The sequence below is a fragment of the Gadus morhua genome, chromosome 13 (assembly GCF_902167405.1).
Source record: "Gadus morhua chromosome 13, gadMor3.0, whole genome shotgun sequence".
Classification (NCBI taxonomy): domain Eukaryota; kingdom Metazoa; phylum Chordata; class Actinopteri; order Gadiformes; family Gadidae; genus Gadus; species Gadus morhua.
This window is the reverse complement of record NC_044060.1, coordinates 7,224,375-7,249,769: the sequence shown is the minus strand read 5'-3', so window position 1 is coordinate 7,249,769 and position 25,395 is coordinate 7,224,375. Positions and strand designations below refer to the sequence as shown.

At 45.1% G+C, this 25,395-nt stretch overlaps 3 protein-coding genes and 1 long non-coding RNA gene across 4 annotated transcripts; 2 read left to right on the top strand and 2 right to left on the bottom strand.

Annotated features, from left to right (window-relative positions):
• The first annotated feature begins 7,600 nt into the window (after positions 1-7,600).
• oxtra (oxytocin receptor a) lies at positions 7,601-16,553 on the top strand. The gene is made up of 2 exons (XM_030374594.1): positions 7,601-9,024; positions 13,777-16,553. The coding sequence occupies exons 1-2, from the start codon at positions 8,097-8,099 to the stop codon at positions 14,028-14,030; spliced, it is 1,182 nt and encodes a 393-aa protein (XP_030230454.1). The 5' UTR covers positions 7,601-8,096; the 3' UTR covers positions 14,031-16,553.
• Positions 16,554-17,684: 1,131 nt separating this feature from the next.
• Positions 17,685-19,990, bottom strand: cav3 (caveolin 3). The gene is made up of 2 exons (XM_030374596.1): positions 19,684-19,990; positions 17,685-18,758 (listed from the first exon to the last, which is right to left on the bottom strand). Exons 1-2 carry the CDS (start codon positions 19,807-19,809, stop codon positions 18,417-18,419), a joined length of 468 nt encoding a protein of 155 aa, XP_030230456.1. The 5' UTR covers positions 19,810-19,990; the 3' UTR covers positions 17,685-18,416.
• A 2,237-nt stretch (positions 19,991-22,227) lies between these two features.
• Positions 22,228-24,924, bottom strand: LOC115557039 (caveolin-2). The gene is made up of 3 exons (XM_030374595.1): positions 24,650-24,924; positions 23,896-24,083; positions 22,228-22,749 (listed from the first exon to the last, which is right to left on the bottom strand). The coding sequence occupies exons 1-3, from the start codon at positions 24,899-24,901 to the stop codon at positions 22,599-22,601; spliced, it is 591 nt and encodes a 196-aa protein (XP_030230455.1). The 5' UTR covers positions 24,902-24,924; the 3' UTR covers positions 22,228-22,598.
• LOC115557042 (uncharacterized) lies at positions 23,101-25,150 on the top strand. Its single transcript, XR_003979154.1, has 2 exons — positions 23,101-23,316; positions 24,695-25,150. It is a non-coding gene; the product is annotated as an uncharacterized LOC115557042 (long non-coding RNA).
• Positions 25,151-25,395: the final 245 nt, after the last annotated feature.

The window sequence follows — 25,395 nt, the reverse complement described above, 5'->3', positions numbered from 1 at the left end:
CCTCTCGCTCTTCGCCTCTCACCTCCTCTCCCTCCCTCTCCACATCTCCTCCCTTGGCTGAAATTCCTTCTTGAAGGTTTTATGGGCAGCGGGAGCAGGTGATGAAATAGGGCTTGACACTGACAGACCAGCAGCAGATATACGTCTGCACTCGAAGGACACACGCGCGCGTACATGTGGATTACATTTCAGAACACATTTTTTTTGATGATGGTGATTATTATTATTATTATTTCTACTTTTATCACTGTTATCATTTCAAATGATGTATCATTGAGAAGCTATGCTGAAAAACGTCCCAATAAATCACACAGAATATTTGCTTATACTTTGAGACAAAGTAAAATCTGGCTCGGTAGATTTGGTGCAAGGCTGGACACTAATACAGAGAGAGGCTAATCCCCAGTCTTCTTCTTAATGGGGTGGTGGAGCGCTGACTATTAAGATAACTTTCACCAGATAAAAGGCTTACGTTTCGTTTCAAGTCGATGAGATTAGCGGCCCCTGCGCCGGGACCCTTTGTGTTTGAGACCAGATGACTCTGCGCACTTTTCCTTCAATGATTGTCATCCCCTGTCTGACAACCACCTGATTACTTACACTCAAATGCCCCCGGCCTCATGAAAGAGTGCAAAACTTGAGACATAAAAGTAACAAGAGAATTATGGTGTGCTTTATGAAGTTCTGCGGTAAATGGCTTTTACCAGATCATACGAAATAACTTCTCTTGTCTGTGGGAATAATTCCCCAGTATTCCTTTCATTGTCTGCGTTCTTCATCGTCAATGACATTTGGAAGCGTTGTGTATCCGGAGAGTGCTCAGATTCATCTGGCCAGTACAAGAATAGTCTGGGGGGCTTCTTGTCTAATGTGTATTTCCTCCAGCTCAGAGCTGAATACAAAGAAGGGGCCTTGCGAAGTATGGGTTTACCTCAGGTAATGGTTAACCCAACACACACAAACACACACAAACACACAGCCCGGTTCCTGTATGACCTGTCCTGATCTAATGACCCTGGAACCAGGTAAAGGTTTACACACACACACACACACACACACACACACACACACACACACACACACACACACACACACACACACACACACACACACACACACAACACACACACACACACCATGGTCCTCAGAGGACCTGTGTTGATCTAAAGACCCCAGACCCAGGTAAAGGTTACACACACGCACACACGCAAACTAACACACACACACACACACACACACACACACACACACACACACACACACACACACACACACACACACACACACACACACACACACACACACACACATCGACCATTCCTTATTTGACCAGTTTGAACCCACTCATGTCGGTCCTCTTATGACCTTGTATTTTGATTGATTTGGATTTATGTCACACTTTTACTTACGTCTTCCTTTCAGGCCTCAGGCTCAGTTCTTGTGATTGTTCGGGCGCCATTTACCAGGGGTTCAAAAGTGTGATTACGTTTTAATAATTTTCCCTTGAAACTCTGTTATAGATCAGCGTCTGCTGCTAGATATTAATGTATTCAATATGCTCATAAACATACCATTGTAATACAATGTACCTCCTGAGACACCTTGTTAGGAAATGTTCAACAAATATTGTAACCAACTTTGAATGCAAATACTTTCCAGACTATGAAAGACAGCATATTCTTCTTCTTCTTCTTCTTCTTCTTCTTCTTCTTCTTCTTCTTCTTCTTTTTCTTCTTTTTCTTCTTCTTCTTCTTCTTCTTCTTCTTCTTCTTCTTCTTCTTCTTCTTCTTCTTCTTCTTCTTCTTCTTCTTCTTCTTCTTCTTCTTCTTCTTCTTCTTCTTCTCCTCCTCCTCCTTCTCCTCCCCCCCCCCCCCCCCCCCCCCCCCCCCCCCCCCCCTGATAATGACCTGCTCTGCACAGTTGCCGTGACTAATGGAAACCTGGCACTCAGATCCGGGCCATTATTCAAGTCCCGGATGCCGCTTTAAAGGTTTTAATATGTTAAAGAGACAATAAGACCCAAACACTCGGGTGACCCCTGGCCTGCTACCAACACACACACATACACACACACACACACACACAAAACCAGTGAAGGTGACAATTTCGTAGCGAGGTAATCATTCGCAGCCACCAGCCATCTCTGTGACGAGATGTGCCACACCGCCACACACAGCGTCCTATCTGCTGATCCTCCTTCCGCAAGTGATGTCAGATCTGGGACAAATGGAGGAGATCAGAGTGACAGAAGATAAGGGAAGAGCTTGCGTCATTCTGTGATTCTTCTGCCAGCCCTGAGCTTCTTCTTCTGCCGCTCCACGCTGCTTGAACTCGCACTGAGATGGAAGAACCACAAGGGTGCACATCATGTTTTTTTCAATCATGGACATTTTGTTCTCTCTCTCTCTCTCTCTCTCTCTCTCTCTCTCTCTCTCTCTCTCTCTCTCTCTCTCTCTCTCTCTCTCTCTCTCTCTCTCTCTCTCTCTCTCTCTCTCTCTCCCTCTCTCTCTCTTTCTCTCTATCACTCTCTCTATAAATATTTCCCATAACCCTCGCTCTATCAAACTCTCTCATTCTCTCTCTCTCTCTCTCTCTCTCTCTCTCTCTCTCTCTCTCTCTCTCTCTCTCTCTCTCTCTCTCTCTCACTCTCTCTCTCTCTCTCTCTCTCTCTCTCTCTCTCTCTCTCTCTCTCTCTCTCTCTCTCTCTCTCTCTCTCTCTCTCTCTCTTTCTCTCTATCACTCTCTCTATAAATATTTCCCATAACCCTCGCTCTATCAAACTCTCTCATTCTCTCTCTCTCTCTCTCTCTCTCTCTCTCTCTCTCTCTCTCTCTCTCTCTCTCTCTCTCTCTCTCTCTCTCTCTCTCTCTCTGCCTCTCTCTGCCTCTCTCTCTCTCTCTCTCTCTCTCTCTCTCTCTCTCTCTCTCTCTCTCTCTCTCTCTCTCTCTCTCTCTCTCTCTCTCTCTCTCTCGCTGTCTATATATATATATAACTCTCTCTATGTATATATATTTCTCTATCAAAATCTCGCTTTTTCTATCACTCTCTCTCTATCATTCTCTGTATATATATATGTCTCTCTATCACTCCCATCTCCCTCTCTCTATCAAACTCTCTGTGATTAGTGAGAACAACACATTCCCGTAGTGCTCCTGGTGCCATTGTTGTTCTGCCTCGGATGGGTCTGCTTATTGAACAACATATTGTGTGGACACCAACTGGAACAAACCAGTATAGAACTCGCACCAATTTTCCATAAAAACAAGCGGCCTCTTGCTCCGTTTTTTTAATTTATTTTATTCTTCAACGCTTCTGACTTTAATCCGACCCCCTTTTGAAAGGTGTGGAATTCATTTTTAGAGCCAGTAATAACTCCTTTTGTTGCTGTCGCTTTCTCTCTGTCTTTCGCTCTCTCTCTAGTTCTCCTTTTCTCGCTCTCTCTATCTCTGTCCCTTTCTCTTGCTCTCTCTCTCACACACTCTCTCTCTCACACTCTCTTTCTCTCTCGCCCATACATATTTGTTTACAAGAATCGTACTATCCCCTCCCACTCACACAGTGTCCCTCTCTCTCTTTATCTCTCACTTTATAAATATATATCTTGCCTTCTCTTCCTCTCCATCTCTCTCTCTCTCTCTCTCGCCGTCTCTCTCTCTATCACTGTCATTTGTATGGAGATTTTTTTCTACCCTGGAATGAAACACAGCTTGCTGGTGCCATTTAACCGCTGCCATGTTACCTGCGGTTGCAAAGTTGGAGAGCTTCAGGTCTGCTGCTGCCATTACAGTCCAGCACACACACACACACACACACACACACACACACACACACACACACACACACACACACACACACACACACACACACACAGACACACAGACACACAAGCACACATTATCCTTTTTCCAAAAAGCCCTGTCTGGTCTTGGCCACGACGCAACCTTAAAAACTGAGTGAGGTGATGTGCCAAGAGTTACAAATGGCCACACAATATTTAAACACATACAAATCCTTCGGTTGTACCTACATGGGAGTATTTAACCCATGGATCCTTTGAGATTTTTTACAATCTTAAGAATTCTGGGAAAGCTATCTTGAAATGTATTCACACGCTAAAATATTGGTAGAGTCATACATGCATTGTGTGTTATACTGTATATATTTAGCTAATCCTTCCGTTTGATTTACTGTGTGGGCCACCATTGCCAAGAATCCATCAAATTGGCTTGTCATTTTGAGACCAGAATCCGCTGATGACAACAGAGCGAGTAGAACATCATTATTCATGGAGATGGGAACAATATGGCACATGAGTGTACATCCATCCACGTATTGAGGCTGAGGGGGGGTGAAGGGTGGGGAAGGCTTGGCGATGTGTCGAGTAGCGTATGATTATAGAGGTAATGCCCCAGGAGTCCACCGTACTCAGCCCATTAACGGGGATTACAAGGCCAAGCTACCGCTCCCAGGAGGCCTGTCTGTGTGCATTTGTGTGCTTGTGTGTGTGTGTGCGTGTGTGTGTGTGTGTGTGTGTGTGTGTGTGTGTGTGTGTGTGTGTGTGTGTGTGTGTGTGTGTGTGTGTGTGTGTGTGTGTGTGTGTGTGTGTGTTTGCATGGGTGTAGGTGGGCATAGATGTGTGTGCGTGGGTGTGTGTTTGAGTGTATGTGTGTCTGTGTGTGTGTGTGTGTGTGTGTGTGTGTGTGTGTGTGTGTGTGTGTGTGTGTGTGTGTGTGTGTGTGTGTGTGTGTGTGTGTGTGTGTGTGTGTGTGTGTGCATGTGTCTGCTTATGTCACTGTGTGTGTCTGCATTTGTGCGTGTGGGTGTGTGCCATAAGCAGTACAGATACAACCCTTCACTCACTGTATCGAAAAGGTTTGTGATAATTACAAGAAAAAGAATTGCCAAATGCACAATAAAAATGTAAAAAGAACAGGAGAACACATTGTTCTGCGATGGGGCCGAAGGGAAGAAGTCATGTATGGTTTTGAGGAATATTAAGCTGGTTTCCTGAACTTTTCTACAGGCTGCTCTGTGGTTTACTCAGGGGATGTTGTCCTCTTCTGTGGCCAGTATAAGCCTGACTGTACTCCAAGGCAGACAATAATAATACTAATACTAATAATAAAACAGAGCTCAGAGCACGTCGCCTGAAGGAGTTTGAAGTTCTTAAAGTAGAACAATATCACCCAAAGGTGGTTTCCATATTTCAGCAGATTGAAAATCCAAACAGAGTGTTACCAATGCTTCCAACCCTGATCCAGCCAATCACAAAGTTGTTTCTCCTGCCTTCTTCTTCAATCAGTCTGCCGCCGCCTACACACATATCGTGTGTGATATTAGAACAACGCTAAATTGATGGAAGACATTCGATTTTATCCCGCTCCAATTCACTAAATTGTTTGATGGCGTTGGCATCATCCACTTGATGATTGCATGGATTTTTTGTCTGGTCTTTACTTTAGGTAAACATAAGCTATGATTTGAATAGCAGTACGGGATCAGACAGGGCTGAAGTGTTGTAACTTGTTGTAACTTGCTGTAACTTCTCTTTTGTCTTGAGAACAGAGAGATATGCTTAGAAGTTTGTTTCATCTCCACGTTTTAGTCACAGTACCTTCCCCCGGGGGGAGGTGGGGGGGAAGCCATGGGGGGTACCTTATCCTGTTATTGTTGCTGTAGGTGGGACTTCATTTATATAAATCTGGCAGGAAGTGGCTGCGTTTCAAAACAGGGCCCTTCCTGGGCAAAGAGGCCCTTCTGGAAGAAATCTCCAAAATGTTGTCCTTCGACTTTCAAATGTATCGCGTGTTGCTGCTGAGGTGGGGGATATGTTTCGAGCAGGTGTTGTGTATTACTGCACTTACTAACCCTGGTGGAAAGCAAATGGTTAGCACTCCTTTGGCACAGCCGTTTATTGATATTACATCTGGAACTGGTCAGCACCATCTCATCCATTAGGCTAATGTCTGCCTTGCATTTTACATTATAACATAATGGCTATCCTTGTCACCTATTATGTTCTGGGAGCCATTTTACGGTCTGCATTTTTAATGTGCACTGATGAAGCGGTGTGTGTTACCTCAATTGGACTGGACTGGAACAGACTTATTATGTATAGAAGCATAATTAACACAAGGGAAGGAGCCCAAATTGTATCACACCACCATGTGTCCTTGATCCCTCGTATCATTGGCGATTCGGGCCCGGAACACATCCTTATTGGATCACTCCGCATCCATCCCAGCCCTCAGTGGGAGCGGCACAGAGGACGGCCCAGCAAATGAATTCAGTCTCGGGGAAGAGAGACGTATTGTGGAGAGGATGGAAAAAGAGGGTCAGATATCCTCAACAAGGGAAGGCGGTGATTGATCTTCGCTGGCTGGGTGGTGAAGCTGCCAGAGCTATTGTTGAAAGAAAGTTCTTAAATTAAGATTTCAGATGCATCTCTTTGCAGTGCCTGGAAAATGCTGGATGTATCTGATTGTCATTTTTACTCCTTCAACCAAATATAATTCTGGAACTCAGTAGCCCGCTACATGACAGTAAAAAATCATTGTGATCATAACAGGTGATCATTTATGAACATCTTTGAAAAGAATCACCCTCAACGGCCAGCAGGCTAGCAACACGGTCGACTCAATACTGTGGCTTTCTAGTGATTCATCCGGTTGATTCATTGTGGCCAAACCTTGACCTTGACATCGGTTGGATGTCCTTTTTCTTTCCCGCGCAACGAGTCACCTTTCACCGTCCCCCCCCGTCCCTGTCCCTGTCCCCGTCCCCCCGTCCCCACTCTGGAAGATTTATCGGCTGTGCTTTAAAACGACAACACATGCCATCTTCTCCCACCCGTCGTGGAAACGGTATACATAATGTAGCATGTACTCTCTACACACGTTCTAAGAAAACCCACACTCTTGACAGTTGTGCCACCTAGGTGGAGCCCCCGCAGACAGCTCATAATCTCTTCACAGACCCCCCCCCCCCCTCCCTCCCACAGACTCCCCCCATCCCGTCCCCCGAAGGATCGTTTGGAAAGCACCACCATGGGTTGATTTGCTGCTGGGACTGAGGCGCCCTGCCTGATTCTGCACTGACAGACGCAGACTGGCTGCTGAAGACTCCGCAACACTCGTGCCAAGGGCACGGCATAGCGTTTTTTTACGGTCACCACAGTGTGCGTTGTGTTCATGTGTATGAATGTGTTCATAAAACGACGTGTGTATTTATTCATGCATGTAGTGATTGAGAAGATTGACAGCATTTTGAGCAATGTGTTTAGTGTGTGTTTTATATGATTTTATTCACTGCTCGCGTGTGTTTCATTCGTTAATGTTTTCAACACAGTCGAGCCAGACCAGATCTTTGTGAAATTTATTAAAAGATTCCCTTTCAGTTTGGCCATTGTTGTAATTGTGTGAGATGGTTTTGTACTTAGGCACCATTCTGGTCTTTGCCCTGATAGGTTGAACTTCTACCTTCCAAGTTTATGTGTGTGAACGGGTGCACACGGACACCCTGTGGTGATGGTGGGTATGGCTGTATCCGTCTCATTCGGCACACATAAAGAGCTGCGTTCACTGAGTTGCCATTCCGAGAGTGACCAGTGATGAATGCTGAGGGGCTTCCGTTTTTTGAAGAAATATTTCAGAAACAGCCGTTTTTTCGATTTTCGATTCCACTTACTCCTTTTGTTGCTTGTGATTTGCACTTCTGTTTTCTAGAGAATAGTGTATTTACAGTCATGCAAGGTGCTGCTTTATTATAGTTTACCACCTAAAAAACAAGTCGGTACTTTTTTTATTTACAACAAACTTGTTCAGATATTTTTACCCGCTTACATTATCTATTCCAGTGATTGCACGGCTCTTCGTCGTCTCTACCATTCCTCCAACGCCGAGAAAGTGTTTACTGATGAGGAAACGAATGGCACGACCCCTTCTGCGACCAGTTCATATTGAAACCAGTTAAAATCCCCACAGTCAGTGTGACATTGCCCTCTCTGGTCCGCAGCTCGTCCGGATGATCTCTGCAGCGACCGCATGACTCCAGGAGCCTGACGCACCGGCGGACCCAGCGGACACGCACACGAGACCATGGAATTAACATCAAATGATAGTGACTTCTGGCAATTCAACGAAACGTGGAGGAACTCCAGCCTCGGCCATGTGGCCCCTAAGTTAAACCAAACGAACCCTTTGAAGCGCAACGAAGAGGTGGCCAAGGTGGAGGTGACCGTGCTCGCCCTGGTGCTCCTGCTGGCGCTGATCGGGAACCTGTGCGTCCTGCTGGCCATCCACACCACCAAGCACAGCAAGTCGCGCATGTACTACTTCATGAAGCACCTCAGCATCGCCGATCTGGTAGTCGCGATCTTCCAAGTTCTCCCTCAACTCATCTGGGACATTACTTTCCGCTTCTACGGACCTGACATTCTGTGCAGACTGGTCAAGTACTTCCAGGTGGTCGGGATGTTCGCGTCCACCTACATGTTAGTGTTGATGTCCATAGACAGGTGCCTGGCCATCTGTCAGCCCCTGCGCTCCCTGCACCGGAGGAAAGACCGTTTTTATGTCATCCTGTCCTGGTTGATGAGCCTCTTTTTCAGCGCGCCACAGATGTTCATCTTCTCTCTGAGGGAGGTAGGGAGCGAGGGGTCGGGCGTGTATGACTGCTGGGGGGACTTCGTGCAGCCTTGGGGAGCCAAGGCCTACATCACGTGGATCAGTCTGACCATCTATATTATTCCTGTGACCGTCTTAAGTATCTGCTATGGATTAATAAGTTTTAAAATATGGCAAAACTTTAGGCTTAAAACCAAGCGAGACCACGGCATTAACCTCACGCCCCGGATCTCAAAGGCGAACGCCATCTCCCGGGTGAGCAGCGTTAAGCTCATCTCCAAGGCGAAGATCACCACGGTCAAAATGACCTTTGTGATCGTGCTGGCTTATATCGTGTGTTGGACCCCGTTTTTCTCCGTTCAGATGTGGTCTGCGTGGGATCCAGCAGCGCCCAGAGAGGGTAAGTTGAATTCAATCAAACTACCCATGTGTGCACCTTAGATGATACCAATTGACATTTGAATAAACACCCTTTTATCCGTGGGAGTTCCCGCGAACCACGTTCACCCTCGGTTTGTTTCTTCTGCGTGAATGGCACTGGAGATGGGTCGTGCGTCATGAATTGCTTTACGCACGGGATTACGCAAGGATACCGCCTACCTATATGGGAACGGTTGTTATTTATTCAAGGCTTAATCGATGAAACCCATTATGCTACTCAATGTACTCACAGAAATAAAGACATTTTGTACAATGTCACCACTTTGGTCACGTGTTTGGCTCTATATGAGTTCACAGTCTTGGGACCATCGAGGTCATGTTTAATATGCTCCTTCACCATTTTAATTGGTCTACATGCAATTCAGTGGATGGCAAGTAAGATTTCCTAACAAAAGCGTGGAATATCAATTTTTTAATGTTCTGACCGGGCAGTTCAACGCTTCACTTAATTCATGATTCAAGAGCGTTGCCTTTAAATTAATTTCATATGAAATAAACTACATTGACAAAAAGAAATAGTAATCTGCCACATTATTACAATTTTAAATGCAACGTGGTGCACATAGGCCTATCTAACGTTTTTAGCTTTTTTTTACATTCTGGTATTTTCCATGTCGAAATTACGTCACGCCAGGCAGTATTTTTGTACGCACGGGGCCATGGCCACGCCCTAAATTAATCCGTTTTGGGGGGCCAACACGTCTGATGATTCATGGTGAATCTTGATTAATATTAAGGAACAGCTATTTCTTCCATTGAAGGTATTTCTGAGTAATTGGATTGCCACTTTTCCAGCTACAGATATATATTGTACCATCTCATGGCTACTAATATAATTTACTAATATAGCCATGTTGAATGTAATAAACACACAAAATTGCATACGATTAGGCTCATGAATGCAAGGTTCCCCTTAAATGTTCTGTTTTGTTATCTGCTTCCAGCAATATACTGCAGCCACTTATGCTGTGTGGACAAAAACTGTAGGGCTGAACGCTCCGAAGGCTTTCACTTCCACCCAAGATTGAGATAATTTATTCATGGCGCGGTAAAATAACAGAAAACTAGAATGGGTTCCGCCACATTGAGTTTTCAATCCAATTATTTCATCCGTTATTTAAAATGCGAAGGGAGAGTATGCAGTGCAACACGTGGACCGTGAAGACGGCCCGCCCAGCAGCGTGCTTGTGTACAGTGGCTAGGGCAAGAGTCACCTGCTTCTCAGAGATAAAGTCCCCATTTGCTTCCTTTTCGGCAGCGTGGAGGGACTTTAACCGTAATCATTATTAGGCTGCCTGGAACTTTGCTTTCCATTAGAATACACAGTACAATTCTTAAATTAACTTTTGAAATATCAGGCCACCCACCTTACATACTTCTTAACACCTGATTGTTAATAACTATTTTCACAATATAACGTATATTAAAAATACTGTCATGCATCTTTTCGAGATATTAGAAAGAGAATGCTAAAACGATAACAGTACACACTAGTTCATAAACACAAATCATCTGTCCACTATGTGCTGGTTTAAGCCTTCTTTCATTTCACCATCACAATTAAAAACAAACAGCTTAGCTGCTCTCCCACATCTTGTCTCTAGAGGCTACAGCCGCCTCCTTCTGCTATTGATTTGCATTAACAACATTGATACTGGCCTCTGGGAGCAATGCTTCTCTCTCTCTCTCTCTCTCTCTCTCTCTCTCTCTCTCTCTCTCTCTCTCTCTCTCTCTCTCTCTCTCTCTCTCTCTCTCTCTCACTCACACACACACACACACACACACACACACACACACACACACACACACACACACACACACACACACACACACACACACACACACACACACACACACACACACACACCTGCAAATGCACATGCACCGAGACAGACATAGAAACAATCACACACGTACATACATATTCACACACAAATGTTCCCACTCCTCCTGCCTTGTCACATCCTGTAGCACACAAACATACAAGGAAATTCTGTGCATTATATTGAATACGAGTTGGCAGCAAGCTGTAATTAAACAAGCTCTCTCTCTCTCTCTCTCTCTCTCTCTCTCTCTCTCTCTCTCTCTCTCTCTCTCTCTCTCTCTCTCTCTCTCTCTCTCTCTCGCTCTCTCTCTCTCTCTCGCTCTCTCTCTCCCCTGTCTCTGTCTCTGTCTCTCTCTCGATTGTCCACCTGAGACATGTTCTATCTTACATGCCATCAGTCAGGCGTTGTGCAGTCCGTCAGATACTTAGCAGCTAATGTTGGAGCTGAGCCGCCGGACTCAGGCACATTAATCACACAGAATAGAATCTTTCTTTGCAATCCTCTTTGCCGTTTTTCTTATCATTCCCTTGCAACCGACTCCCTAACCAATGTTATGCCTCTCTTAAATGAATAGTGAGGCCCAGAATGCCTGATCAAAATGCTTAATTCAAAAAAGCCTGGCATTTGGATAGCTTTTTCCGGGTTGTTTGTTCCTCAATTCAGCAAATAAGTTAGTGCAGAACTCTTTATCAGGGTTTTTTATAGATGGTATTCTTTATTTATTTATTAGTTTCAGGATATCCTTGGACATTTTGATTTATTTTGATTCACTATTGCAGAATATAATTGAATAGATGCAACAGAAAATCTTGTTTACTTGCAGTACTAATATTTTTTCAACCTTTTCTTCAGTGTGCACTCACCCACACTTGGCTCCATTGATCAATCCCTTAATGGCTGATCATCATTTCTTGGTCGTTATGTGCAGTAGTTTGGTGCCCTTCCAGGCATCCTTTACAGCAGTTGGTAATCAGAGCAGATGGGGGACACAATCATTCAAGACAATACGACGAGGAGATAGCCAGCAGAAATAGAAAAAGGACACTCACTATCAGCACCCAGAGATTCAACACAGGATACTCGCCAGTAAACCCATTTGCCAAATGTCAGTTGGCCGATGGAGTTGACGTAGCGTAAATGCAACGTGATCTCCAGCCTAACCGACAGAGTAGGTCATTTGTCAATATGACTTAAAGTGCCCCAATTTGACCACTAGCTGTGAGTGTGATTAGTGTGACGTCTGGGAGGACATTTCCATTCGTCACAAAGTCACATTTTGAAACCGTTTTGTAATGTTTAATCACGCTCCAACTTGGCGGTAGATATAATCACGACCAAATCAATGCATCGTTTTATGTTTTTGAAGCATGAATGCATCGTTAAAGTAAAAGGAAGACGAAAAAGATTTTTAAAAGACTGCCAAAAGTCTTACGTTGGGGTCGTAGAACTACAGGAAATGATGCAAACAGATCATTCATGGGGGCACAGAAGGACTTTGGAGTAAGATAGAGACGGCTGGTCTCTCTTATATGAATCAGGGCATTAAATTCTAGTAAAATTATCAATTTCGAGTCTCTTGCCCGACAGTAAGTGATGTCATTAGGGAATGACCTAGGGGTCATGGAAACTTTTATACAAAAGAGGGCCTCAAGGGAATGCACAAATTTCATTTTGGGTCTCGTTGGGTCACAGCCAGTGACCTACAAAGCCTCAGCAAATGCTTCATCTCCTTACCTCCCACCCTGAGGTCCTCTTCTGAGACTCTGAGGGGAAATTCTTCCCGGACATACGAAGTCATCCCAACCCCAATTCCCCAACCCCACCCCTGAGACCAGACCTTTATCTCCTCAAAATAAGCTTTGAGTGAAATGCAGGAACTTCTTTTGAATTTTGTTAGGAGCTGTGCAGGGTCCCTTCTGACCTTTGGACCCACAATATGGGGGCTTCTCTGGGGGACAGCTGCGTTTACACACCTTCAGCCACAGGTCTCTATCTTTATCCCACCCAAAATGGGGAACTTGAAACCTCTGTCGTTTTGAGCCTATTTAATCGAATGTTGGAGGTCACGCCCCTTTGGGTGCCCTTTCAAGACGGCTAGAGAAGCCATAATTCATACTCAAGCTCCCCTGGGTTCCCGGGATGAAATATTCGATAGATACCGGGGGTTTGGATTTCTAGCCCGGTCTGGTTGATTAAAAGAGCGTCTCAGAAGTCTGCCCCACGAGTCCTAGCACCCTTAGACCTGACAACCTTGTACCAGGGACTGACTCGAACAAGGTTCCCTCTTTCCACACCGACAATCATGGGCCTCTGGGGGGGGGGGGGGGGGGGCCGACTTTTTTATTGAAGAGAGACTGGAGAATGTGGCGTTGACTAACAAACCAAACATCGTATGTATTCACTCAACAAAGTAGAGCAATATAACCCAAATGCCTCCGTTTCCATATTTCAGCAGATTGAAAACCCAAACAGAGTGTTACCAATTCTCCAGACCTGATCGAGCCCATTACAAAGTCCTTACTCCTGCCTTCTTCTTCACTGAGTCTGCCATTTAATAAATTGGTCATTTCTCACTGGAAATGTTTTCCGAAACGGCCTTAAAATGTTGCATTTTTCATTGAGAATGAAACAAATTGCATCCATTTTGTTTGACGGACCCCCATCTGTATTTTCTTGTTTGGTTTAACTCGCATTGCATTTTGCTATTGGAAACATGAATGTGCATCCACTTTTACACAATTACAAAATTACACAATTACTGAAATGATTACCTCAGGCTGTTGTTGATTGTCGGCCAAACATGCCCCATTTTGCAATTGTATGTCTTTTAACATCACAATAACATCCTTGCATCTCTCCTCCTCCTCCTCCTCCTCCTCCTGCAGCCATGCCCTTCATCATCTCCATGTTGCTGGCCAGCCTCAACAGCTGCTGCAACCCCTGGATCTACATGTGCTTCGCGGGCCACCTTTTCCAGGACCTCAGGCAGAGCTTCGTGTGCTGCCCCACGCGCTACCTCAAGTCGGCCCGCTGCCAATGTGAGAGGGACTTTGAGTCCAGCCACAAGAGCAACTCCTCCACCTACGTCATCAAGAGCACCAGCAGCCAGAGAAGCATCACTCAGACGTCTAACACATAGAGCCTCCGCCTCCCTCCACCACCACCTCCACCTGTAAACCCTGTCTCACCCTTCCACGCCTGTGCGCCCTCGACATAACCCAGGCTGTAAGATGCTGTCTGACAGCTGCCATCCAGGCAGCAGCGTACGCTTACCTCCCTCCATCTCCCCTCTCCCTGCTTTCTCCAATGCAGCCTGAGGAAGCATGTGTGGTTGTTCTTGTAGTTATTAAGGTTGGAAGAGCATTTACTCGAATCACCTGAAGGGACAGGGATCTGACTTCATCAAAAGGAGGATGGGTGACTTCAACGCATGTGTGATTAGACATGGACACGTGGGATACCCATGGGTGGAATCCATGCATTGGCACCGCTGGTTCAGAGCGGGAGGTGTTTCTGAATCCACACTGCATGGTGCTTTAATGGTGCAAATATTCTGCTGTTGTTGTTGTAGTTGTTATACACAATGATCTATTTTCAGTCCAATATCACTCATGTCATGAATGGCACCGTTTATTGCATGACTAATACACTTTAGTTTGGCGGTATGGGTCCACTCTTTTAGGGTGTGCTGTAGGATTAAAAGCATGACAAACAGTTGGATACAGCATACCATCATTTGACAACAGGGAGAACTATCCAATCACGTCCATGGGGTACATCAGATATCTCCACCCCCATTGTGTAGCTTACATACGATACAGAGAAGAATCAAAGCAGGTGGAGGCAAGGGTGGTGTTCAAATTAAATTCAGCACACTTCACTTTGCAGAGTGTGTGTGCGTGTGCGTGTGCGTGTGCGTGTGCGTGCGTGCGTGCGTGCGTGCGTGTGTGTGTGTGTGTGTGTGTGAGATAAAAAGGGGTTGGATGGACCGCCTATTAGTGTATGTGTGTTCATCGTGTGTTTCAATTGGATCGTGCAAGCTGGCAGCTCATTGTTGGCGCATGACTCGTGTTTCCCACCAGAAAAAGCCACTCCCTTTGTGTGTTTGTATTATGTAAAGCTTCAGCAACAATTTACTCATTTGTAGTTTTGAGGTGGCATCCGAATAAAATGTGTGCCTTCTGGATTTATCTGCGTTTAAGTGTAAAATCAGCAATATTTTACATTGAATTATAAGATGTTGCCAAAATGTCCCCCACAAAGTAACTGAGGTGGACTGAAATCCAAGTTTTAAGGTATACCTTATTTTTGTCTATTGGGACTTAAACTTGAATAGTTCAGTGCTGCTTTTTCAAGGTTGAGTTGCGGACATTTAAAGAGTTATGGCTCTGGTTTCAGTGACAATCCTGTAGTGTGAACCCTCTTATACAGTCAAAGCTACAATTTACTAAATTATCTGGCCCACAAACCTCCTGGCTTCAGCTTTGTGTTGGACTATGAATTATCCATTAATGGAGTTTTCCCAAGTGTTGGAAAAATGTGACAGAGACTAAATCAAAGGAGGGCAACTCCACCACCTCACAACTAAAGAGTACTTCAACCTTACTACAAATGGTGCACATCGCTAATGTCCCATGGTTAAAGGTGACATATTATACCACCAGGTGTGAGTGTGATTAACTAGGTGTTGCTAGATAGATCAGTCTACCAGCCTTCCCAGTGGACTGTAGCAAACGTTGCTCATCTATCCGTCATACATCAAGATGGACACGCCCACTTGTGATGTCAGAAGAAGCAGATTTTCAAAATGGTTTCTAACGGCTAATCACACTCACTCAGGATTCCATGTACGTTCACTATTTGCTTATGCGTAATTACAGTTAAAGGAGGAGAAAGCTAACACCCTTATGCTAGTTTCCAGCTCTTGGAACAGAATTTATTCCATCCATCTCCATTATACAGGATACAGTACACAAAACCATCATGGGGTTCACAATGTAAAGCGATTTGAGAATAACACCTGCATAGAATATGTTTCTTTTCAGTGTTATTTTTTATGTTCTATGTGTAGCTTTGTATTGCTTTGTATCGTATCTTCAATGCTGGTATTACAGTATTAATAGAGTATCTAAAGTATCTTTTTGAAGTAGAATGATTGTATTTTATCGTCATGTAAATCAAACACATTTGCAGTAAACGTGTTTTATAAAAGTATACAAGACAGTAGGCTGCCTTAATGACTCTCCTTGAAACTTTGTAGATCGTAAAACAAAAGTATCCCAATCATTATTACAAGATTTTCTTTGAATATGATTTCACTTTTTAGGTTCAAATCATTATGAGAATTTCCATGTGAGCTGCTGCTGAAATTGCTAAGAAAATGTTACATATATCTAGTGTTGTATTTTTGGAAAGTTATCATGTCTTATTTATTTGAAATAAATGTGTTATATGAAAAAATATGCTTTTTTCGTATTTCATTGTAATTTAAATATATAAAGATACGGGGTCAACCCTTTCAGTGCTACTGAAGACCACAAGCTAACGGCAAAGCTCAAGAATATGTTATTGGACTAAAGCCGACTGGATTTAAACCCATACTGTAGGCCTAATAACAATCCGTTTTTTTCTCTCCACTTTGAACGCCATGCACGGGCATTGTCAGGCCTGGGCGTCCAGGCCCCAGCCCTGAATGCTTTATGAATACATCTTAAGTAAAACAAACTCTCGGGTTCCTTTGTGCTTTTCAAGCAGTAGATCTACCTCATACTTTGTTTGTTGTTAGAGAGAGAGAGAGAGAGAGAGAGAGAGAGAGAGAGAGAGAGAGAGAGAGAGAGAGAGAGAGACAACGGGGGGGGGGGGGGGGGGGGGGATAGAGATTACAATTGCAACAACACATCGTCAGAGAGATCGAGTGAGAAAAAAAGAGAGAGAGTTACAGAGAGAGAGAGAGAGAGACTGAAGGAGAGAGAGAAAGAGAGAGAGAGAGACTGAAGGAGAGAGACTGGCAGAGAAGGAGAGAGAGAGAAAGAGAGAGAGAGAGAGAGAGAGAGAGAGAGAGAGAGAGAGAGAGAGAGAGAGAGAGAGAGAGAGAGAGAGAGAGAGAGAGAGAGAGAGAGATGACTATTGCAACAATACATCATCAGAGAGATGATGATACTAATGCTAATGACTGACTATATTACCATTACGAATGGTGAAAGGCATAATTCGTAAATATTCTAGAAAGTAACATCTTTTGAAGTGCGCATTCAAATCTTCTTATACTTTAGAGATTGTGCATAAAAAAAGCTATTAATAGAGTTTTCTATCCAAAAGAAAGATAGTGTTAAAGTAATAAAAGCTGTAGAATTTTCAATATAGAGTAAATCCCCAAAATCCATAGCGATTTGAGGTGCTTCATTTGATCTTTGGAATAGAGCTTCTTGGAAGATCCGCTTCTAATTGATTTGAATCGCACGGTGGGGTGAAATACAACCTTCACAGGAGTGGCCTCTAGTGGCCAGTGCTTGCTAATGCTCTCTAAAGTTAAAGAAACAAGTTTCAATTATTCAATACATAACAAAACTATATTGCTTTCCAAGTTTCCCATTAGCCTAATGTTGTGTTTCTAATGTATTTTATCACGTTATCATTCAAGTTAAATTCACAACCAAATGAATATAGTATTTTTGGCGTGATACTACGTAGCATCTAGCCAAAAATAGAATGTGTGAAGTTCGAAGTTTATATGATGTATTAAGTTTCCTGTAAAACCTCATACACCACAGAAGTATGACACTTCATAACACAATCAAATTCAAAGCATCGCAAGCTTTCAGAACGTTTAATCAAAACATTTCATAACTTCTTGTCGTGTAAAAGATTTCCGATAATGCTAAAGCGCCTAACGATGACGGATGAGATGACACCAAAATGTAAAACTAGATCAGAATCCATCAGAAATATACACTGTCAGCAAACATTTACAAAAGAATGAGCTTAACAAATTGCTTATTAGCCTGCTACACATATTGTTCCATGGATGCAGCAGTGTTGAGCAGTCCTTGATCTTAGAGAGGGAGCGGGCCAACATTACAGCCTAGTGGGATTCCTAGGCGGTGAGTCCAGGAGGCATCTCGCAACCTGCCCCTGTCACCATGTGGCAGCGGGGGAGAGCTCTGTAGAGGGGCATACTGCAGGCTGCAGCTGCCCTGGTCCTCCGAGGACTCACGGGACCTGTCTGGACGTCAGGATGGGGGGGGGGCAGTACTATTGGTAGGGGCGAGAGAGAGAGAGAGAGAGAGAGAGAGAGAGAGAGAGAGAGAACCAACAAACAGACATTTCATCCACACTTATCGCAGGGGGTGTGAGTTTTCTTGGTGTGTGTGTGTGTGTGTGTGTGTGTGTGTGTGTGTGTGTGTGTGTGTGTGTGTGTGTGTGTGTGTGTGTGTGTGTGTGTGTGTGTGTGTGTGTGTGTGTGTGTGTGTGTGTGTGTGTGTGTGTGTGTGTGTGTGTGTGTGTGTGTGTTTGTGAGCTTCGTTCTTTAGACTTCTTTGCGTAAAGCGACGCGCACGCTGCTGAAGATCTTGCCCAGCGCTTCGAAGAAGGGGTCGCAGAAGGTCTGGATGCAAAGGGAGTAGATGCGGCTGATGCATTGCGACTCGATCAGGCAGCTCTTGATGCAGGGCATGACGGTCCAGATGTGGCAGAAGGAGATGCAGGCGAACAGGAAGCCCCACAGCAGGGCCACGGGAATGCCAAAGATGGCTGACAGGATGCGGTAGCACCAGTACTTGGATACGGTGAAGGTGGTGTAGCTGAGCTTCCACACGCCGTCCAGACTGTGCGTGCCGTCGGGCTCGGCGATCACGTCTTCAAACTCCACCTGGAAAACGTGGGCGGGGGTTAGGGTTACGTTGCAGGTCAACAGGTCGCTGTAAATAAACACTCTGGCGGACCCAGATTTATATTGGCGAGTGAGCCAATGTTAATGTCTCATGTAAATATTGTTATGGTCGTGAGATTCAAGTTTCTCTATGAAGTGAGCCAATGTAGGCCTAAATGTTTAATGTTGTTTCGTCGTGTGATTCATTCATGTTTCGCATACATATTTAATGCACTGCGTCCCCATCCATAATTGTTTTTTTTAATGAATATAGTCATTGATAAATTAATGATAATAGTAGAAAATGATGTAAACTTCGATATATTTAAATTAACTCAACCAAAGTCGAATGAAATCGTTTTCGAACAGAAATGTGTACGGCTAAACCAATTGTAAGTTACTAATTTGGTATTTGTTTATTTGTAGTTACAGTAGCATTTTTTTCTGTAACGGTTGGCTCGGGTCCCAATCGCTGAAATCCATGTGGTAATGTTCATTCAGCTTTTTTGGTTTGTTTTCTACTTCTGGTTTACTATGAACTAAGACGCATATCAGGTATCCTCTGCCTTTGCCCTGGTGATAAATCGGTTTGTTTTGCTATTCACACATGGCAACAATCACTAAATAAACTCTGGAACATCCAGAATAAGATATGATGGCATAGTAGTATCTCAGGGCCACACCCGTCTATTCCAAAGCCATAAATAAACATTGCATTCAGTTCAGACAGCCCTCATAGTGCCTCTGCTATTTAGGGACTTGCCTGGTATCGTATTAACCTATACTACCCCTGGCTGGAGACATACTATATATCCACAAATACCCACAATGCATTTAACTTCACACATGCACTGAAACCCCCTCAAACGTACAGACAGATTTACAACATGGTGTGTGACAGGCCGTGGCCCCGTGCAGAACGAACCTTGACAACATCTTCGTTGATCTGCTTGGGGTCTCTGTTGATCAGGTCGATCTCCTTGGTGTTTCTGTCCAGGTGGTCCTTCACCATCTTCTCCTCATTGCTGTTGAACTGGTACTGGTCCGCCATGACGAAGGGGCCGCAGGTGCACTGCTAAAGGGGTCCGGGATGAGGTGGGTGTGTTGGAGCTGTTGTGAGACGCGACGAGCGAAGTGTCCCGGAGCGTTCTGCAGGCGGCGGGCCGGACTCGTCTGAACCCCTGCGTCCCCACTGTGACGATGTGGGTCTCAAATACCAGCGGACAGCTGCTACTGCGGAGAGACAGCCTGCTGGAAATGTTGGACCTGACCCCCCCCCCCCCCCGACACACACACAATCACTCTCACACACACACACACACACACACACACACACACACACACACACACACACACACCCATACTCGCATGCTTACCCTCAGACTCATCTACACACAAAAATGCAATCACACACACATCCTCCACCCCCCCCCCCCACCCACAGACACACACACACACAGAGACAAACACACAAATGTGCACGCAGAGTCTCAGACGCACACACACACACATGCACAATCACACTCACACACATGCACATGCACAAACATACACAAATAAGCATGCACCCATGTGCACACAGACACACACACACACACACACACACACACACACACACACACACACACAGCAGGCATGTCTTAAAGGGGAAGCCAGGGTTGTGTTACATTTCACACGGTGCTGTTGGTTGAGCTCGGCAGGGCTTGCACACGGATACCAGTTTCCAACAGAGGTAGAGGCAGCATTACCAAGACCACCACACTAACAAACCCAACCGCAGAGGAAAGAAACTTGGATTTATTGTTTCATATGTGTTTGCTTCCCTAATACTTGCAGCCCTGTCCAACGTTTTGTAACCTGAACCCTTGATCGGTAGCAGTGCGTTCTACTGTGTTTCACCGGTTAGTCTAATGTACTATTGCAAACCGCTCAGATATAATGTTGCGCAGATATATATTCTACATTCTGCTCTGCAATTCATCTTTGGTGTGGTTATGTTACCACGGAGTTCGGACCTGGAATGACAATCAAGTCTCGTCCTCAGAACGGATAACAACTGCTCCCCTTCGTGTCACGGGAATAAGGAGCTTCCAAATATCCACTATAAAATTCAATACACCCCGAAATAATAGCAGCATAGGGTCCTGCAGTTGCTCCAATCAGTCAATTATTTATATACCGCTGGGCCTGTACCATAAACACACTCTTATACTGTGAGGCTGAAGAGGCCAAGAGGCGACTTGGGGCAGCGCGTCAGCGAACAGCAGGATTAGATCTTCATCGTGGATCCTGCGCTTTCTGCTGCTGCTCTTGATCAACCGACACTTTCGGCACATCACAGCAGGGGGGCAGAATAACAGAGGAGGAGGAGGAGGAGGAGGAGGAGGAGGAGGTGGAGGAAGAGGAGCAGGGTGTGTGACTTCAGGCCATGGCCCAGTGTTACCCGAGCCTTCTACTACAAAAACGTGTGGTTAAGATAAGGTGAGATGAGATAAACCTTTATCGATCCCCAGAGGGGAATGACAGCAATGGCAATGAGCGTGAAACCCATGAGAGCTACAGGTAGTCGTAGAACCTAATCAAGATAATACATCTTAATATTAAATCATTAATTAAGTAATATAACACTAAAACCCTGAGACGCCGATCCTAGATATCTGCACTGGAACTCTGAAAGACTGAATGAGTGAGCATATGTTAATGAAGAGAAAGTGTGTGTATAGAGTTCATTGGGGGGGGGGGGGGGGGGGGAGTGCAGGGGGGCCGGGGGGTCTATGTGTGTGTGTATGTGTGTGTGTGTGTGTGTGTGTGTGTGTGTGTGTGTGTTTGTTGGGGGGGGGGGGGGGGGGGTGCATGTGTGCAGGAGCCAACCCAATTAGAGCAGTGGAGAGGAGGCCAGTGGCCTGTGAGGCACGGATGGAAAGGGACAGAAATAGCCCCTTGCACAGAGAGAGAGTTATGTGGCGCATGCCTGTGTCTCAGAGGAGTTCAATACAGGAGTTCATGCGCACCTCGCTTTGACAATAATGAGGAGAAGACACGGTGTCCGCCGGACCAAGACGGTACCTGCATTTCTGATGGACAGTGGTCGCCGGCCACAATATGCCACGTTAATTACACTGATTTTAGTTCAAGAAGGAAATGGTGGCTATCCAACCCCATTCGCTTTTCTTTCTTTTTTTTCGTATTGTCGTCTCGGAAACATGTATATGACGTATTTGTGGGTCCATGGATATGTATACACAGTGTCAAACGACAAAGGACTTTTGCATCCATTATCTAACGTTGCACGTGCTCTGAAGTTGTGCAGTTTCTAGTTGAACCGAAACACGAGTGTGCCCGGTCGGTGTACCGGCCTGGGTGGAGGTGACGTCGTCCTGTGGGAATCCCCGAGGGTTCATCCGCCCTGCGTCAGGCCAGTAGGCCTTCATCAAACATATGACTGATAACAAACACACGCTAACCTTCCTTATGGTCTATAGGTTTTTATTAATCGTTGGGAGAAAGATTACGTATCGCTGTTACGATACCTCACGTATATAGGAGATGAAATGCAAATACAAATTTAATTAAGGAGATAAAGAAGGGCTTACCCAATATAACCCGACGCCCCCTAGCAAAATTGCATTTCTAAATATGAACACATGCAAATAACGGGGTATTTCTAGATCTTTACACATGAGGGAACACATGATTTAACTTGACATTCAGATAACTCCCGAACCGTGAAATCCTGTGTTAGTTGGAATCGTTTTAAAAGGGAATACATTCTGGGTGAGAATACCCCTGGATGCTCACAGCAGAGGGCTTGGCAGGCTGCCTGATAGGGTGAAGCCTGGGTCAGTCCCTAGCTATCCGAATGCTTATGCTACCACAGCACTTCCCCATGCTGGTGAAGAAAGGGCCGATGGCAATGTTGAGCACGCTGGCCCAGAGGACCTGCACCCAACGCATGTTGATGACACAGAGCTGCAGGCAGGGCATGATAAGCCTGGGAGGAAGCAGAGAGAGGAGATAGGGAATTATTATTATAATGGTCTTCACCATCACCGTCATCATTAGTGAGTAGCAGTAGTTTTTAACGTTAAAAAGTTGTGTTATCATGTTTTTAATTGATATAATTAACATGAATGTTATCTTTATTATTTTGGTCATTGTCGTAATCATCATCATCATCATCATCATCATCATCATCATCATCATCATCATCATCATCATCATCATCATCATTATCGTTATTATCATAATCATTCTTACAGTAGGGTAGCATGGGCTTGGGTTAGGGTCAGTACTGACGTCACACAGAGGGGGCGATGTTGACATTACAGGTAAGTAGCAACAGCTGAGACAGGTGGCGGAGAGTTTGAGACTGAGGTAAGAGTCGGGAGAAGGAGAATAACCCGAGGAACTCACGCTGCTCGAATGTCATGGAATGTTGGGATAGATATACAGTATACATGGGGAATTAAAGACTGGATCAAGGCGCGGGCTGGTCAGCAGGACTTAAGGTTCATTCAACCGGGACGAGGAGCCGGTGCGGAGTAGAGACGGACCTGTGGTGAGTACCTCGCACCTAACCCCCTAGATAGGTTAAATTGCACTCCCCCAGAGAAAGATTAGGAACGCTACTCAAGTTCAGCACACCACGTATAGACAGACTTAGGTTACGGGCTGTCTACGGTCAGCATCGTTTCTTCTTAATAATATTTAAAAAGAAATCGCTGTTGTAGCTTGATAGTTTTGCTTAGTAGGCCTATCATTGACCATTTAAAAATATAGACTAACAGTGCTATATGATTGTTGATTATGTGATTCACAACCTAAACAACATCCTCCCTAGTCTACTTCCCCGTCCTCATACGCAATTAAATCAAATCTTGAGTCACATCGCAATAACCACAGCCATTTCGAAAGCATGGGAGCATAAAAAGGTCAATTAATTATGTAAGCTTAATGTTATTAAAAAAAATTGTCAAAAAAATGTTTTCATCAACCTAGATTACAACCTAATATATATACGTTGACCTATGAAATTACAGTACTACGGCTATCTTAAATCCTCTCAATATGGCGGAGAACCACCAACAAAAAATCCCATGATGCATTTGGATGGACAAGCCCTATAAGCTAACAGTACCAGATGTGCAGGCAGCTGAGCAGGGCCATTAGCAGCCCAGCCACCAGTGAGACGGGCACGGCCAGCAGCAGGGAGATGAGGCGGTAGCACCACACTCTGGACACCTCAAACAGGGCATGGCTCCACACCCACACCCGGTCGAAGCTCCGCACGGACGCAGGCTCCGCGATGACATCCTCGAAGGCCACCTCGGGAGGATGGATGAACACAAACACACGCCTACTCACTCGCAGTCAACGGGGTCCATTACATTGAGGTGCTTGATGTGGACGTCAGCTTGAGTGAATGTGCTCCAGTCAACCTTTACAAGTGCCTTTCATCAAGAACAACTGTTGTTGATTTTTTTTTTCACTTTCTGAAAGAGGAAAATAATTTAGCCTTCTTCACAAAGGCCAGACTGTGATATTGATGGAAGGAAAATATTTCGTCCTAGTCATCAATCCAACTGTCATCACGGCCTTTGGTAAAATCAACGAATGTAAGCAGTGTGTAATTTTTCTCTCTGGCCTGACAATGCAGACACGCACACACACACACTCACACTTGCACGTTATCTCCTACCAAAGAAGAACAGTGAAATCAAAAGTACACGCAATCAGTGAGATAGTTTTGCTTCCCTGATTGAAATAAGTTTCAAGTCAAGTTGACATTGTAGGAAGAATTTTTGGACGTTCTCGGGTCTAGGTCCGAAGTGTTTTGGCGCGGCGTGCTCCATGTGTGTGAACGGCCGCCTTCCGACACACAGCCGGTTTACCTTCAGACACGAGTTGACCGCTTTGGGATCCCTGTTCTCCCTCAGACGCCTCGCCTCACCGCCGGCCCCCTCTGCAGACGGCTCCCCCTGGCCCAACTCCACGGCGTCCTCCGCCCCGCCACGCCCCTCCGTCGGGGCCCTGCGGGGGGGCTGCAGGTGGGGTGAGAGGGACCACAGAGGGACCTCCTCCGCCTGCTCCTCTAAGGGCTCCAGGTTGAGCCGCGTCTCGGCTGGCGTTCCCTCCCTGGCCATGGTTCCTGTCGCCCACTGGACTGGAGGAGCTGTGGGCGAAGCAGCACGGGGAGGTGGCAGCGGACCCGCCTCGATCAGGCCGGGCGATGGCACCCTGGTGGAACATTGTGGACCGCTGAACGCATGGGGAATGTTGATGTTTACGTCCCCGTTGCTGTTGCTTGGGGCAGTTTTTTGAGTGACAGGTTTAATGGAAGATCACATGGGTCAGTGGGAGGATGATGGCCACAATAAAAGTTATTACCATTGGTCTGGTAAATCTTAAGCACATATTGTACTATTAGTTCTCTATCATAACTACTACTTCGACTACTACAAATAATACGAATAACATTTATTTATACAAAAAGTTTGAATTCAACTAAAATGATGGCCTTAGATTGGCAGACCAAATCTAGGCCAAATTGTGTAACGGTAAGTTAATCAGTAGTCTGTTGGCAGTGTTTCCATGGCATATTGAAACTGAATTGTACCCAAGTCTTTTGGGTCAAATA